Source organism: Crinia signifera, chromosome 3 (genome assembly GCF_055691185.1).
Source record: "Crinia signifera chromosome 3, ASM5569118v1, whole genome shotgun sequence".
NCBI classification, from domain to species: domain Eukaryota; kingdom Metazoa; phylum Chordata; class Amphibia; order Anura; family Myobatrachidae; genus Crinia; species Crinia signifera.
The window spans coordinates 204503803-204521387 of record NC_139219.1 but is presented as its reverse complement, the minus strand read 5'-3'; the positions used below and the strand labels follow the sequence as shown (position 1 = coordinate 204521387).

Sequence of the window (17585 nt, the reverse complement as noted above, 5' to 3'; positions counted from 1 at the left end):
CTACACGTCGCGCGGGGGGGGGGGGGGTGTCAGCGCATAACCGCATATATTACAGGATATCGCAATGTGATGTCACCGCACCGGCATCGCTCTCTAATGATAAATGCGCCCCTCAGTGAGTTGCAGATGCTCAGTCACTCAGTGTGCTGGAAGACAAGAAGTAGGAGTGGCTGGGCTCACAACTCATTTGGAATTACAGGCAAAGCGTGATACAGTGCACGGCTCACAACACATTTAGTGAGTTTCAGAGACGCATTTATCAATATACTGCGATGCCGGCGCGATGACCTCGCCGGACATCGCATTGCGGTGTTGAGTTCTACCGCCTGGATGTATTATTACCAGGGCGCAGGGACAGGGCTCCGAAAGGAGCCAGTCCCTGCGAATCCCTGACCCGGGAAGCTGGGGGGTCTGCGCGGTAATGTGCTGACCGCACTGCCCCGCTCGGCAGTGCGATCCCGCAGCCATAGGCTACAATGGGCTATCGCCATATCAGAATGGCGATAGCCCAGGGGTGCGATGCCGGACTGCCCGATGTTGATGCATCAGGCGGCTTCGCATCCCCCATATAAACCTATGGAGGATGCGACCGGCGGCGGTGCAGGGGGGATCGCAGCAGGGATCGAAAGTTCCCTTTGATACATTTAGGTGAAACTTAATATTTGCGGCTAAACCCCCGTTTCGGGGATTTAGCCACAAATCTGGTTTGATAAATGGGCCCCTCTGTCCCTTGCTGCTGGGTATACAATGCACTCTAATCTACTTTGCACTGACTTGGACTCAAGTTCAACTCCTTCCTCCTGCTGGACCAGTGATGACTCAGAGAGGAGGGGCTGAGCCTGGCTGCTATGCTGCTGCTGCTACCTCGACTGTCATGCAGTCAGGTTAATGATTCGAGACACTGAGTCAAGACAGTGATTCACTAGCCATCTCTCCTGTATATTAATTTAACAGCTTATTGAAGTAGATTTAATGCTATGGGGGTATCAAGAAGATTAGAATTAATGTACTTAAGTTCAATTTAATGCAGTGATATTAGTGCTCGGAAGTATGTTTTGGAGCTATTCAATTGTCATCATAGCTAGATGGGAGATGTTAATGTTGGCACATTAAAGCCCTATACACACTAGGCAATATTGTTCATAATATCACTCAGGGTTTTCTGAGCTATATTGTTTACAATATTGTCTAGTGTGTACACTCCATATAATAAAGAGGTGTACTCCAGCACGTCATTAACTATCCCCTTCCTCTTCTGAACATGGTTGGATCAGGGAGTCCTCTAACGGTCATGCTGCAGCATGACTGTTGCTCACCCTACCATCCCTCCCTAACATCGGCAAGTGTGTATGCACTTGGCGATACCTATGTGTGATCGGATCGGGTAGTGTGAATGGCTCTTAAGTCTTCTAATTCTTCATGAGAACTTATTCTCTCACTTAGTACTTGCTGTGATGATGGTTTGTGCCTAGGGTTACCACCTAGTCCCTTTAATTCCGGACACATATTAATTACACAGGTTCTGTGACTGGCTGACTTCAAGACTCCACTTCACCTGTTTTTAAACTGCCACAGAACCTGTGTAATTAACATGTGTCTGGAATTAAAGGGACTAGGTGGTAACCCTATTTGTGCCACGCTAAAGGCAGAAAAGAGCATAGAAGCTTTACTTAAGTCTGCTTTTTGCTTGCACCTCAGGAGGAGTGTAAGCAGAAATCCTCTTGTCAGGCTTAACAGCTTTCCCTAGTTATAGCTTAGGGATATTCTATTCAGTACTATTAACATTGAATTGAATTAAGCCTTTAAAATGTTTAAGGCAAGGACAAAGTATCCTCCAGTGTTTGATAGGTGGTGTTTATCAATACATATGGACAAAACCATGTGCACTGCGGGTGGGGCAGATGTAACTTGTGCAGAGAGAATTAGATTTGGGTGGGGTTTTACTTCAAAGTGAGATCTATATTGAAGTGTAAAATCATGCGCAGAAACAAAATAACTCACCCAAATCAAATTTTCTCTGCACATGTTACATCTGCCCCCCTGCAGTGCACATGGTTTTGTCCATCTAAGAAGGATTTTGTCAGAAAGAATGAACTAGAATAAACCCCTAAGTATCTTTTGTCCTAATATTGCATTATTATTATTATGTGATTCACATTTGAGAGGATGCCGCCTGTGCCTGGATATGAATCTGTGTTCACACCTGATGATAATTGGTATTTTCATACAGCATGCAAAGCTATTTCATGTTCTCTCCCAGGTGGAGGGAGTATTTACTGGACTGATTGTTTTTAGGACCTACATGGTACACAATGATCGAAGTAAAGCACTCTTTAGCAGAAATTAGTTGTTTATTATTTTTTTCCTAAGTAGAAAAATAAACCACTGTTTTCTCATGGGTCAAGCTATACCAGTGGTATGGTGTGTACACACTGTACTTTTTTGCCTTCCGATGTTGACGATATAGTCAACATCGGATCGGAATCGGATGCAGATCACAAGGGTTTTAATCCTTCAGATCCCGATCCGATTCCGATGCGCGTTCACGTATCGTAAGGCAGAAAGTCTTGTCTGCCTTGACTATATAGTGCAGATCTGCACTATATAGTCAGACTTGTATGCAAATCGGATGTGCCTTCAGATACTATCCACGATCTGATCAGATCGTGGATAGTATCTGAAGGCACATCTGACCGTGTGTACACACCAGTAGCCAACTCCAGTCCTCGAGAGCTACCAACAGTTCACATTTTCCAGACAACCTATCAGGCGTACAGGTGAACCCCAGAGCTATACTAATCTCCAAGAAAGTACACATTTGGTATGTCTGTAATTTAGATATTGGATATTTCTCTTTCAATGGTCCTGGTGACACAGCTTAACACTGGGATGTAGGAGGGTCCGAAGGAGCCAGGCACCTATCCTAAAGTTTTAGAGGGTAGGCTCCTCCCCTACTGCATCCCTGGACTCTTCAGTTCGTGTTAGGTGCCCACTGGAGTGGGTGCTATTCTAAAGGGCTGCAGGAGCAGCCGAAGAATTAGAGTAGTTAGGGGATTTTTATTATTTTATTAACTTTTACCCTAGCTAGGTAGGCACAGTGTGAGGATTCTCATAGTGAATCCTCACACTGCTTGCGCAGCAGGAGCTGACAGAAGCGCGTCCTGTCAGCTCACTGTGCACAGGGGAGACACTGTCTGGTCCCCCTGTGCAGCGCTTATAGCCTTTTCTAAAAGGCTGCCTGGGCTCCGGAGTACCCTGAAACCGGCTCCACGTTTAGGTGGGGATCATGGGGGACAGGCGCTCCGTGATGGCGGCGGCCATTTTATGCGGAGCTTACACGCTGAGCTCCTAGATGAGAGGACAGCAGCGTTGTGACAGGCATGTTCCAAGTGATCCCCATTTGAGGGGGAGACACTGGAACTAGGAAATCCTACCTAAGGAGCGGCTTGCTGGGGGTGGTTGGCGCCAAAAGGTCACGGACCCCGCAGCAGCAGGGACCTGTGGTCTCTTCCTTCACTCTGACTTTGGCGCCTTTCAGAACGCTTGCAGCGGAGCTGAGCTGGCTTACTGATCCTGGCAGAGTGACTTGGATTTCCTGGGCATCGCTTCCCCGCAGTTGAAACCAACAGACAGATAAGTGATTGGGTGCATTGCCTCTGTATAAACGCTTGTACATTGTTTGCACTGTGTATACTGATAGATATACATTTATCACTTGCATCATGTCTGAGCATCAGGCTGTGGTTTTGGGGGAGGGAGCCCTTAATGCACTGAGCGCGTGCAATGTTTGCACACAAAAGTTTGTCCCTGAGCAGATGGCCAAGGGGGGCTTATGTATTACTTGCGCTGATGTGAGACCCATGGGCAGTGATCCCCATAGGGCAGAGCATATGGAACCTGCGTGGGCCAGGGCCCTAGGCAGGTCAGTAAACGCTTTGGTGCAGCTTTTGGACAGGCAGAGTGATGGGCTGGTAGAATCACAGAGACCTATGCCATCATCTCAGCAGTCGTCTGGCTCCTTGCCTCTTACCCAGGCAGATCCTGCACTTATCCAGGTGATGCAGGATACTGCAAAAGGGATTAACAGGTTCAGTGAAATGCTGGACAAAATGGATGATGTGACCCCTAGAAGGTCTTATGCTTTAACTACTGTGGTAGATGAAGAGGAAGGAGAGTATACTGACATCCCCTGGGATCAGGGTGATGATTTGGAAGAGAACTCTGCTGCTGGTATAGAGGATCTCATTGTAGCTGTGAAGCAGGCTTTAAAGCTGACTGTGGAGGATAAGACTCCTGTTAAAGGTGTTTTTAAGCGACAGCGGAAGGAGGCTGTTACTTTTCCTTCAGATGAGGGGTTACAGGAATTGTTAGAAGGGGCTTGGAAAACTCCTGATAAGAGGCTTCAGATGCCAAAACGATTCCTTAATCTGTACCCCATGCCAGAGTCTCATGCGGAGCTCTGGGAAAGGGTCCCAGTTGTGGACGCTTCAGTGGCACGTTTGTCCAAGGCTACTGTATTACCAGTACAAGGCGGTGCAGCTTTTAAAGATTCTGTGGATAAAAAGCTGGAGGGAAACCTCAAGGCTATCTTTGAAGGGGTGGGGTTTACCTTACGACCCCTTATTGCTTCAGCCTGGGTTTCTAAGGCCATGATAGAGTGGGCTGGTGAATTATGCACCATGCTGCAGGCTGACCCGGGTGCATTACTGCTTGCAGAAAAGATTAAGGCAGCAGCAGAATATGCAGTTGAAGCAGAGGAGGAAGCTATTAAAATGGCAACCATATATCTTTTTTTTTTTTTTTTGTAAATATAAATAGATGAGTGCTTGACCCATTAGTGCACTACTCTCTCTCTTACTTTTTCTTACTTTTTGTCACTTTTGTCTATTGTTAATTACTTAAGTACATGATGCACAATTTAACCACTTTGCCCTACACTGAATACGAGTTAAATATATCTTTTTTTTTTTTTTTTCCTTTTTTCTTTTTCTTCCCCCCATCATATTCATTCATTAATTCATTCATTCATTCTTTTAAATAAATATGGGCTAAATCCATTTCCTAAATGTATGGGTGCCAAAATGGTGTATAGTATACCAGTTTGGGGTCGAGATGCGCTTCAGGGGCATGTCTAAGTGTCAATGCTAGTGTATCAAAAACCGGAAGGTCTGGACCACATGGGGAGTTTGTAATCTCCCCTTCCCCATGTCCCTGGCGAAAGCTATCACAGGGACCCTCCGGACCAGACACTACAAGCTCTGGACTGCAGATTTTGATGTCCGGGTCTGGTTTTTACATAGTCCCCGGTCCTCATGACCCTACACAGTTCATGTTTTCTAGCTCACCTGTGATTTTTTAAATGCGACTATATGTAATACACGGTGCTCCTGCTGGTGGACCTGGAACACACAAACGGTGTGTGGGTCTCAGGAAAGAGAAACACTGTTTTAATAGTATTTGCTATATATCTATTTAGCTAATGCTCCAGATTAGTATCCCCATCTAGGGCCGCCAAGAGAAATCCTGGGCCCCGGTACAACAACTTCCTGGCACCCCCCAGACGGAGCTCTGTTGATCCTTGTTACGCCACTGCATCCAAGGTGGATACAGGGACAAAAAATTTACACCTTAATGCCTATTACACATGTCACACCCATTACATATTATACCACATGCCATAATGCTCATTACATGTTATGCCACACACCGTAATGTCCATTACATATAATACCACACATATTATACCACATACTGTAAATTCCACTTACCTAAATGCTCATTGCTATGGGCTTGATGCCAGGGGTTAACATGCTTTCTGCCATGGGTTAACATGTTCTTTGCCGTGGGATTAACATGCTCTGCCAGGGGTTACATGCTCTGCCAGGGGTTAATCTTTTCTGCCAGGGGTTAACATGCTCTTTGCCATGGGATTAACCTGCTCTGCCACAGGTTACATGCTCTGCCAGGGGTTAACCTGCTCTTTGCCATGGCATTAACCTGCTCTGCCAGGGGTTACATGATCTGCATGGGGTTACCTGCACTGGCCAGAGTTACATGCTCTGCTAGGAGCATAGCTCCCAACTTCTGTGCTGATGAAATAGGGACACTCGCACGGCAAAGCGTCCGAAAAGGGGGCGGGGCGTATGCAAATGAGTGCGGCTTATGCTAATTAGCCGCAACCTCATTTTCATGCGAGAATAGACGCTGTGCGTATGCGCACAGCGTCTATTCTATTAGATTGGGGGGTCTCCCAACTGCCACCCCCGCAGCGGGACAATGCCTGACGCGGGTGGGACAGCGGGACAGGACCCGAAAATCGGGACTGTCCCGCTGTAATCGTGACAGTTGGGAGGTATGTAGGAGTAAACTCCCAAATCACGTGGCAGGCTCTCAGCAGGCCCTGGAGTCGGAGAGCGGAAGGACCTCTGTGATGCTGCTGCCCCTATGCCGGCCCACATCCGCACTCCCAATGCCGCAGCTGAAAAGTTGACTATGGCGCACTCAGACCCAGCTCACTCGCCACCACATAAAAAAACCTGTGTGTCCAGACCCGGGCCCCCCTAACAGGCCTGGGCCCAGGTAAACTGTACCTGCTCCCCCCACCCCTCTCTTGGCACCCCTATCCCCATTCAGAGGCTTGCTGATATATGTGCTGGCCTGCTCGAAAAATGCATTGCAGCCCTGGGGCAGTAACAGCCGCTGGTTAATTGATGGTGTTACAGCTTATTTCTACCTAATTAGTATACAAGTTTACATCAAATGATAATGATTGCAGTCAGATAATACGTTTTTAAGCTAATGCATAAATAACTACATTTGAAAGATATGTTCACCGAAAGTTAGACATTTTGGAGCGCCCCCCTCTGACAACCAAGAAAACAGCATTAGATCGTAATTTCCACCAATACAATGGCCACGTTTCCCCTTTCTGGCGTCAGTTGTTAGACTGTGGCGTTCCCCAATCGGTGTCCAGCGCCGCCTGTGACAGCTGAAGCTGCTATTGGACGCGCTGCCGACTGGACCGATCAGTAGACGCTGTCACGCTGCATCTGCGATCAGCCCTGGAGTCCTATTTTCAACTACAACTCGCGGCTACTGAGTAAGTAAATCGATCTGTTCACTTGTGCAATTGCTTCGGTCTGGGCACAGTCTCCATTTCCCGCGTTCAAGCCTGGTGGCGCGGAAGTTGTGAAGTTGGTGAGTGTTGATTGTTGCTATTACTGGGCGGCGGCAGCAGCAGCAGTTCGCACAGTGCACGGGCACCGACGCTATTAATACTGACGCTGGTGAATGAGTTATCCTCGGTGCGTGCGCAGTTCGGTAACAGCTGTATGTCCTAAGAGCACTGCATTCAGGTGCACGGGCGCTTTTCTCATGTATTCGCTGGCATATGTACGTGCTGCCGATGGGTTGATTCCCTGGCAGACAGACGGCATGGGGTAATCGTTCTATAGTGTGTGAACTACTAACACCAACAATTAACACCCCACTGACAGATTCTGATAAACAAGCGCAATACAATCCATCTTATTAGTACATGTTTAGTTACTATAGACCAGAGATGGGCCACAGATAATTGTCCATTGATCGTCGTTGGTTAGCAGCCAGCTCTTTCACCTTAAGGCGCCCATACACTGGTCAGATGTATCAAGCAATTGGTTGCAAGCGTTTGGCTTGCAATGTGGGCGTGACCTTCCCCGGGGACAGGTTGCATATGATACATTGTATGAGGTCCTTTATCATACAATGTATCTCATGCGATCATACCAGGGGATAAATATGAAGGGCAGCCAGTGAGATCGCACCAAACTACCTGCAATGTGCCAGTTTTCATGAGATCCGTTGCAGCAATGCATCGCCATTGCATGAAAACAGGCTATATCACACCAGTGTATGGGGGACTTCAGCGTTTTCCGAACATGGTCCTCAAGGCGCTCTCATGGTCAAAGTTTTAATTATATCCACGCTTGGCTGCAGGTGATGTAATTATTGTTTCAGTTAGATTTAACCATCTGTCCTAAGCCATAGATGGTGACCGCATTTGGTAACCTCTGGTCTATAGTATATGTCTTCATCAGTAATCTGAGGCCACCTATGGTTGGGTTTTTCACCATACTATCAGTTTAAATGGGATGCTAAATAATTACACATGTTCTCAAACTTTGTCTTCATGACCCCCAAGCAGGGCATGTTTGACTGCCACAGAACCTGTGCAATTTATGAGTGTCCCAGTTCAAAGGGACAGTATGGTGTGCAGACTGATAGTAAATATTGGTGACTGCTGACCACACTTGGCACATTTAATTTGCGCTAATGTGTTGCCCTTTAGAATGGTTTTGTAGATTAGGTTTGAAGTTAAGCATGTCTAAATGTATGAATTGTTGACCTGGCCAGCAAGTCAACAATGTGGTTTTAATATTTTATCTGTAATATTGATATTATACCTTCCAACATGACCCATTCCAGGAGGGATACAATGCTCTGTTCCTGGACTTTCCTCTTAATTTCTGATTGCCATCACCTGTGTTGAACAGGTTTAGTGATAAGGGTGTTTCACCACAGGTGATGGCACTCATACATTACCAGGGAAGTCCAGGAACAGATCATTTTGTTGAGAAGTATGTTGATATGGGTTGGGATCGTTTGGTCTACAGCAAGTTGGTCGACAGTCAAAAGGTCAACATGAGGTTTTTCACTAATTTTGACGCGGATGTCCACACAATCGACATGGACACAGTTTCCAGTTTCCCTTGCTTTGCTCGCCGCTGTTATTACCGGGCAGCTGCCGCCACCTGGTAATGACAACAATCAACACTCACCTACTTCACAACTTCCATGCCACCAGGCTTGAACGCGGAAAAATGGGTCGACAGTGTCTAGGTCGACAGTCAAAAGGTCAACATGGGGTGTTTCACTGGTTTTTGATTCGAATGTCGACATGGACACAGTTTCCAGTGCACCGCATCCCCCGCTTCGCTCGCCATGCTTCAGGCACTATTTTATTCTCCCACCACACCGTAGTGCAGTGGTTCCCAACTTTTTTTTCTCTCCCGTACCCCTTGATTAGGCTTTTCATTGATGAGTACCCCCTCATCTCAATTTAAAATATAGACAGTACTTATGAGTGGAGTGGAAGTGAGCGTTATGCGTATACTTATGCATGTCCTTATATTAGGGAGTAGCGGACAGGAATCGAGCCCTTCCGTGTCTGGCCGCTGGTTGTGTATTGTCTCCAGGGTTCCCACTTACACCTGTAGGATTAATGCTGCTGCTTCTTCCACCCGTGTCAGTGCAGGGCAGATGATCGCAGATGTCTGAGGGCAGCATGGGTAGCTCCCATTGGATTGCTGGTCAGGTAAAAGCACAATGAGACGCTGATGATGCTGAAGACAGAACCATAAGTGACACAACATGGTTCTTCTCCATAGCAATGGGTCTTCTTCTTCTGCCATCAAAATACTTTTTTTCATCCTCCGCATTACCAATATTATTTTCAAGTACCCCCAACTGGTCTGCAGAGTACCCACAGGGGTACTAGTACCCCAGGTTGGGAACCACTGCCCTAGTGGATGGTAGGGCATGAAATACTGCCTGTCGGCTCAAAAATCAGTGAAAAACCCCATTTTGACATAATGACATGTTGACCTAGAACAATGTTGACATATCCCCATTTCGACCTAACAGTGTCGACCCAATGCTTGTCGACCAACTTGCTGTAGACCCAATGACCTTATCCCGTTAATATATTGACAATGTTAACAATTATTGTGTCTTGTTTTTCGCTGTCTAAGCCAGGGCTGGGCAACATCGGCCCTCCAGATGTTGATGAACTACACATCCCAGGATGCTTTGCTATGTGGCCATGCTGAAACTGATGCACGGCATGCTGGGATGTGTAGTTCATTAACATCTGGAGGGACGGTGTTGCCCAGCCCTGGTCTAAACTGACTGCATATCCAATGCAGCCCCCAAAGTGGAGTTGGTTGCCCATTACAGCAACAGTAAACGATGCATCTTGCGGTCTCCATGTCCTTACAGGCATTTGGCTGTGACTGCCATCTCTTGGGTTTGGCTATGGAATTCGGCAGGAAGAAGCTTCTGAAGCTTAATGCCAGGCTGCGTGGTGATAAGAATCCATATCCGTACAGCCTGCAGTTCTACCAGCTTCCACCTACTGAAAATATTTCCCTTTTGGAGTTTGAGACTTTTGCCATTGAAAGACTAAAACGTGAGTTGCTGTATGTAATCTAATTATTTGCACATTCTGTTCTGGAGCAGTCCATATATGCTCACATTAACTCATACTTAATGAAAGGAGTGTATTTATAGTGTTTTAAGACCCATACTCAATCTATGAGCAATATCAGCAGTGTTTCCCTCTGAACTCCCCAGCAATTATATTGTGTATACACGCTGAAAAATATCAGTAAATGATATTGTTCAGTGATGCCACCAGAACCCGCTGAACATTTTTATTGGCTGTATAGCCAAAATTGACCTGCATGTTCAGCAGCCAAGGGGGTGTTGGATGGTTTCACTATCGATATGGTGTACACCAGTGGTGTCAAACTCATGACCCTCCAGCAATGTTGAACTACACGTCCCAGCATACCCTACCACAAATTTTATATAATGGATTGCTAAAACTGTGGCAGGGCATGCTGGGACGTGTATTCCACAACAGCTGGAGGGCCATGAGTTTGACACCACTAGTGTACACACTAGAAGGGTTCTTAGGAGTGATAACATTCTAAATTCTAGTGCATATGGCAGTGGTTCCCAAACTGTGCGTTTTGGCTCCCTGGGGTGCCTTGGAGCACTTGCAGGGGTGCCTCAGGTTGGTGGTCCAGAACCAATTCAAGTTATTTATGGCCAATGAAATAGGCAAAATCAGTGCTTGTGGCTTCCAATTAAGAATATGTGGGTAAACAGAAGTGAATCATGTTTCTCACCACATAAGTGGACCTAAGGAAAACATTTAAATCACAACTAATTTAATATTTTTACTGAAATTAGTAACCAACTTTTGGCCTAGGGGTGCCGTGGAAAAATATTCTGATACTTTAGGGTGTCATGATTCAAAAAGTTTGGGAACCACTGGCATATGGGGTTAAAATCTAGCTGCAGGACCTGGCTCTGCTCAGATAGATATAAAGTATCCAGTCAGTGATTCAACATATAAATTAAATAAAACAATTGTAGGGGCTAAAATCATTTTTCTAAATAGGCCATTCTTATTTAAGATTAGATGCAATAAACCAATGTGTTTATGGTGGAAACAACAATTAGTGTGATTCTTATTCAAACTCAACCATAAATGATGCCGAAGTCAGAGTGTGTTCAACCTCCCAAGGCGTGATTATTTCACAGCATGACTGCGCAGGTAACTGTGGTACAGATGGAGCCCCAGCCATCCTTGGCCGGGGCTCGCCAGACCCGCCAGACCCTCCCCGCTGGCGAGCGCCGGCGGCAGGCGCTTCACTGAACTGGGACGCGCGCGCCAAGTCTCTCGGCGATCTCTCAGGGATTATTCATCACTGGGCAGACTTACCATCAAGTGTCATCCATAGACCCTTAAAACCAAAAAAATCTCCCAGCCAGGAAAAAGCACATAGTGTGATATTGTTTCTAAAGTATATTAATACAATACACACGTAAAACGGCAACAGTAGAAAAAATGGACCCGTACAATAGCATAAAATAGTCAAAGCTTATCTGATTGATGCCAGTGGGAAGTGGAGAGGTAAGTAGTTCCCAACAGTTTTTCTCCCTTCCTATATTCTGGGACTTCCTCAGGGGTCAGAGATGAGGTGACATAGACACTTGGGGCAGTATTCAATGACCATAATCGCGATGTGCAGCGAATTCTGTTTAGGATTCGCTGCACAGTCACTGTGTTCCGGAGGGCTGGAGCCCTCGCTGACACACTATTCAATGCTCAACTATTCTGCTCAAAATGGAGCCACAAAGAGCCGCAGTGGACCTAACACATCCAAATAGCCTATGCACAAAGCCCTGAACATGAAGCTATGGGCCTTATTCTAGTTCACTCTTTCTGACAAAATCCTTCTTAGATGGACAAAACCATGTGCACTGCAGGTGGGGCAGATGTAACTTGTGCAGAGAGAAAAAAGTTCACATTCCACTTCACCATGAAAAGATGGCGATTGCTACACAGTGACACGCGGCGAAAATCACTTAGAAAGCAATTCGCCATCTTCTCATTGAATACACTCACGGCAAATCACATTGAAAAACCACAGCGAATTGTATCAGACGGCGAATTGTCTGTCATTCACTGTTCGCCGTTGGCAAAAAGTGCACGTTGAATAGGGTGATTCACATACTGACACAAAAAAATCACCTTCCAAAGTGAAAATAGCACAATTTCACCATGAAACATGGTGAATTGGCCTCATTGAATACTGCCCATAGAAGAAAGGCAATTAAAGCCTGAACATATGTGTATCCTAGAATGCTGTAATTCACTTTTATCTTCTTTTAGTTTTGAAGACCATAGAGAATCTGGGTGTTAGCCATGTAAAGACTTCAAAGGAGTACAAAGCAAAGCTGGATACTGAACTTAGAAAACTCAAGTTTCATGTAAGTATAAATGTAGAAAATCTTTTACAACAATGAAACGTTTGTTCATTTGTCCTTTTTTTATTCTATAGAATTCAAGTGGATTAAAAACGTATTTGCATGTCACTGAAATCTTTATTAAATTAGGCCATTTATTAATTAATCCAATGCTCTCTGTACCAGTGTGTATTCTAATTGCTCCGTCTTTCCGGTTGAATTTGCTGTTTGTCACCATGACTAACCAGATTAGAATGGCCCCTACGGTCGGTTTAAAATAATTTGATTCATCTGAGAAAATTACAATCTACATCCTTCAGACAAAATTGCAGTTTTAATAAAACCTCTCCCAATGATAATATGGTTTAGAAGGACAAGAATTATACAGAATCCTTAGTCATTGGGTGATGATGGTTTTGCTTTTTCCCTCATCTCTGCAATATTGGCTTGATGACATAAATCATTCATTGCTTGGTGTTATTATGTATTCAGTGTCATCCGAGCAGTCCTTGTTTTCTCTGCCGACCTGATAACATGACAGTTCTACGGCACTCCGGTCTTGCTTCACTTGTAAATAAAAACTCTTTAGTCGGTTTTAGATTTCTAAAGTTTCAATGCCTTTATTGTAATGCCATAAACCACATATGTTTGTCCTGTTCTTATGTGTTATAAACTCCCACACAAGTTTGTTATACCATTTTTCCAACTAACCTAAATATTCTGTGTTTTTGCACATGAATGTGCACCGATTTGGTATTTTTGGCAGTGCAAATGGTGACAAGAAAAAATCCCAGGTCTAGTGACCCTGGGATTGTAACCCAGAAATCAAGCAGGGTTTTTAGCGGGTCTTTCCTGGGTATGCTGTAATAGAAACAGCTCTTTCTCGGGATTTTAGACCCAGGTTTTGTAGAAAACCCTACTGGATGGTTACTGCTGGTGGGTGGGTATCGGAGAAAGGCACTGATGTGGTCATAATGGTTGTCTCCCATAATTGAAAATTAGATATGGTCACTAGGTTGACATGCGGAAGGTTGACATGGCGTTTCTGAACAGGCAGGGCGGGACCAAAAGCAGGTCCTGCATGCGGGAAGCAACAAAGATCCTGTCCTGGGCAAAGAGTCACTGTCAGGCTCTGTCTGCCATCTTCATACCCGGGGTGGACAACTGGGAAGCCGACTTTCTAAGTCGCCACGAGCTTCACCCCGGCAATGGAGTCTACACCACCAGGTGTTCAATGCTCTGGTGGCTCGATGGGGGACCCCATTAGTAGACATGATGGCATCGAGACACAATTTGAAGGTATCCAGATATTTCTCCAGGGCCAGAGACCCACAGGCGGAGGGGGTGGACGCCCTCTTGATACCGTGGACGTTCAGCCTGATTTAGATCTTCCCACCGATCCCCCTCGTGGCTCGGATACTAAGGAAGATAAGGAGAGATGGAGCCGAGGTCATCCTAGTGGCTCCAGACTGGCCAAGAAGAACGTGGTATCCATATCTTCTAAGTCTCCGAAGGTACTCATGGCATCTCCCTCTAGTGTTCCCCCTAGGAATTATGGGGGGCAGGGCGCTGGTTTGGCGGACCGGGCACGCCGACGTCACGGCGGGGGGCGTGCCCGGGCTGCCGCGTCAATACAGGAGGCGTGCCCAGGCCGCCGCATCGATGAAGGGGCTTGCCCGGCCATGACTACGTCACTGAGCTGCCGGGACGTAGCCATGGCCGGGCAAGCCCCCTTCAGCGATGCGACGGCCTGGGCACTCCGGCGGGCAGAATGCAGGCTGATTTAGCGGGGCGCTGCTAATGGGGCAGGGTGCATTTTGCCCTTTAAAAATCGGGCAGGGCGCAGCGCCCCGCTAAAACAGCCTAGCGGGAACACTATCCCTCTGCAAAGAGACCTGCTCATGCAAGGTCCATGCGTCTTCCAGGCCTTAGAGCAGTTTCGTTTGACGGCCTGGAGGTTGAGCGGCAAATCCTAACAGAGAAAGGATTTCACACATCTGTCATCAAGACGATGACAAGTGCTAGGAGGCCGGTCATGGCAGCACATTATCACCATATCTGGAGGAGATATGTAGGATGGTGTGAACAAGGGAAGTTTGCTCCAGCGGAGTTTAAACTTGAAAGATTCCTCAGATTTCTTCAATCTGGTTTGGATCTGGGCCTATGTTTAGGCTCCTTGAATTTGCAGGTATCTGCACTGTCTGTCTTTTTCCAAAATAAGCTGGCTAATATACCTGAAGTGCAGACGTTTCATCAAGGCGTCTTGCACATACAGCCTCCTATTGTGGCCCCTACTCCACCATGGGACTTGGATGTCGTTTTGACGTTTCTGAGATCCTCCTGGTTCGAACAGTTGGAGGAAATCGATTTGAAATATCTGATGTGGAAGACGGTGGTCTTATTAGCCTTGGCCTTGGCTAGGCGGGTCTCTGAGCTGGGGGCGTTAACCTGCAAGAGCCCTTATTTGATCTTCTATGAAGACGGAAGAATTACGCACTAATCCGCGTTTTCTTCCCAAGGTAGTGTCAGCGTTCCATGTGAACCAACCAATTGTGGTTCCTGCTAGTGGCCCTCAGTCTGAGGTGCCGACATCTTTGGATGTGGTTCAGGTTCTCCGTGTATATATCCGGAGAAAGGCAAGAATTCGTAAGACTGAAGGACTTTTTGTCCTATATGATGCCCAAAAAATCGGACGGCCTGCTTCTAAGCAGTCTATTGCACGCTGGTTCTGTGCAACCATAAAACAGGCTTATGTGGTGGCGAAGCTTCCTATGCCTTCTGGGGTGAAAGCCCACTCAGTGAGTTCAGTGGGGACTTCCTGGGCAGCTGCCTGAGGAGTGTCGGCCTTACAATTGTGTAGAGCCGCTACATGGTCAGGCCAACACACTTTTGTCAAGTTTTACAAATATGATGCTTTGGCCACTGAAGATACTCAGTTTGGGCAAGCGGTGCTGCGGCAATCTCCGCACAATCCTGCCCGTTTGGATGTCTTTGGTATATCCCCATAGTTATGAACGACTTCCCTGTATCCCATAAGAATGTAAGAGAAAATAGGATTTTAATACCTACCGGTAAATCCTTTTCTCTGAGTTACATAGAAACATAGAATTTGACGGCAGATAAGAACCACTTGGCCCATCTAGTCTGCCCCTTTTTTTAAACATGTTACCTCAAACCATATTTGATCCTTATTTTTTGTAAGGATATCAATATGCTTATCCCAAGCATGTTTAAATTTATCTCAAGCATGTTTAAATTATGGGATACAGGGCGCCCGCCTCTGTGCGGAGTTCTGCCTTACTCACTCTGGTGAGCCGTGGACCAATACTGGGTCCTTCCATTACCCTGTGTTCCTTGGGGTCACAAGGGTGGAGGTTACCAGGGTAACCTTTATCTTTTACATAGTGTACCTTAGCTGTTCACGAGTGTATGTTGTCACTTAGGTGACATTTCCTATCAAGTTGGGACACAAAGAGTTTACAAATGTTGTCAATAGTTGACATATTCTTAAGGCCCTGAGACTTCCACATGTTCTGTGGTCGCTACAGTGATCTCTGTATGTTGAAATTTATGTCTGGGTGTGCTGGATGAATCTCACCACGTTCGATATTACACATATTCCTCTCATATTGTTCTTCTCCTTCGGCACAGTTTTCTAGTAACTGGCTAGATCAGTGTTTTTCAACCACTGTGCCGTGGCACACTAGTGTGCCTTGAGCTGTTCTCAAGTGTGCCCCCAGATCTAGAGATGCCTAAACCAGTTTACAGTCACCACCAGTTCAACTGGTCTCTTCTTTTCATGTAAAGGGCCAATGTATTTTATTTTTGTTACCTGTGGGGACCAATATGATTGTTTTTTATATGGGGACCAATAGGTTTGTTTGTTTTTCTTGTGGGGGCCAATGTGTTTTGCCCTGTGGGGATCATAGTGTGCCTTGGGATTTTTTAAAACTTATTTAGTGTGCCCCAAGGTAAAAAGGTTAAAAAACACTGGGCTAGATATTAAAATATCTGCCATGTTAAAAAAAAAATAAGTGTACCACAAATAGAAATATATTTTACGTTTTCTTCAAAATGTTTCATGGTAATAAAGCGCATTTTTAGATCTTTGTGTATTGATCGGTTACTTTTTTTTTTTTTTTGTATGTTAGTCTCAACCAGGTGAGGATTATGAGCAGCGGAGGAAAGATCACATATCGCACTTTATTTTACGCCTTGCATACTGCCAATCGTAAGTTAACATTAATTTTAGTATTTGAGTTGTTACTTTTTTTTTTTTATTTCTTTGTGCCAGTAAAAGGTGTATTTTGTATCCATACTGTTTAAGGCTGTACTACCACCCACCGTATTCTAATATCTGTATGCAAATCTATTTCATTTAACACTACAAATTGGTAGCAGTAGGAGGGAAGAAAAAAAAAAAATCAAAGATTAGAAAATGTTGGGCAGAAATTTAAACACAAGTTTTTTTGCTCATTAGTGCCCCAGTAATAGAATTTCCCCCAATTCGTTGAGTGTACATATCTCTCTTAAATTTGACAGTTTAAATATTGAAAATAAAGTAGATGCGTTTCCATTTGCATCCAGCAGGTGGCTCCTCAGTGCATTACATCTCTTTCCTGTGAATAAGTCATTCTTAAGAGATGTGCTATTATAATGATTCACAAAGAAAGCTGGATTCTCCAATAGATTTTATTAATGTGCACACGTGCTTTCAAGATAAATGCCTCGCAAAAGGCGCTTCTTTTGAGACTGATGTACCCTACTTGTTTAGTAGGTAACTTACAGTAAATAAAAACAAGGCATCGTGATGTATATTTTTTTTGCTCATATAAGTAATGTATTAAAAAACATTAATTTGTTAAATTGTAAGAACAAATAGATCAAAATGAATCTAAGGGTGGTATTCAATTGTTATATGGTTCTCGAACTCCAGTCTAAATGACAGTTGGCAGCTGTCAACTTTACTCTGTTAGGGATGTGTGTGTAATACATGTATAATCTTA

At 45.2% G+C, this 17585-nt stretch overlaps 1 protein-coding gene across 6 annotated transcripts in view; it reads left to right on the top strand.

Moving 5' to 3' along the window:
- Window positions 1–6951: 6951 nt before the first annotated feature.
- Window positions 6952–17585, top strand: part of PRIM2 (DNA primase subunit 2) — a 114988-nt gene continuing 104354 nt past the window's right edge. The window contains exons 1-4 of one of the 6 annotated variants that reach the window (XM_083177279.1): window positions 6952–7099; window positions 10039–10228; window positions 12506–12603; window positions 16731–16810. In XM_083177279.1, coding sequence (XP_083033405.1) covers window positions 10075–10228; window positions 12506–12603; window positions 16731–16810 — 332 coding nt within the window. In that variant the 5' untranslated portion in view covers window positions 6952–7099; window positions 10039–10074. The other 5 variants (XM_083177275.1, XM_083177274.1, XM_083177276.1 and 2 more) reach the window with 5 other exon arrangements.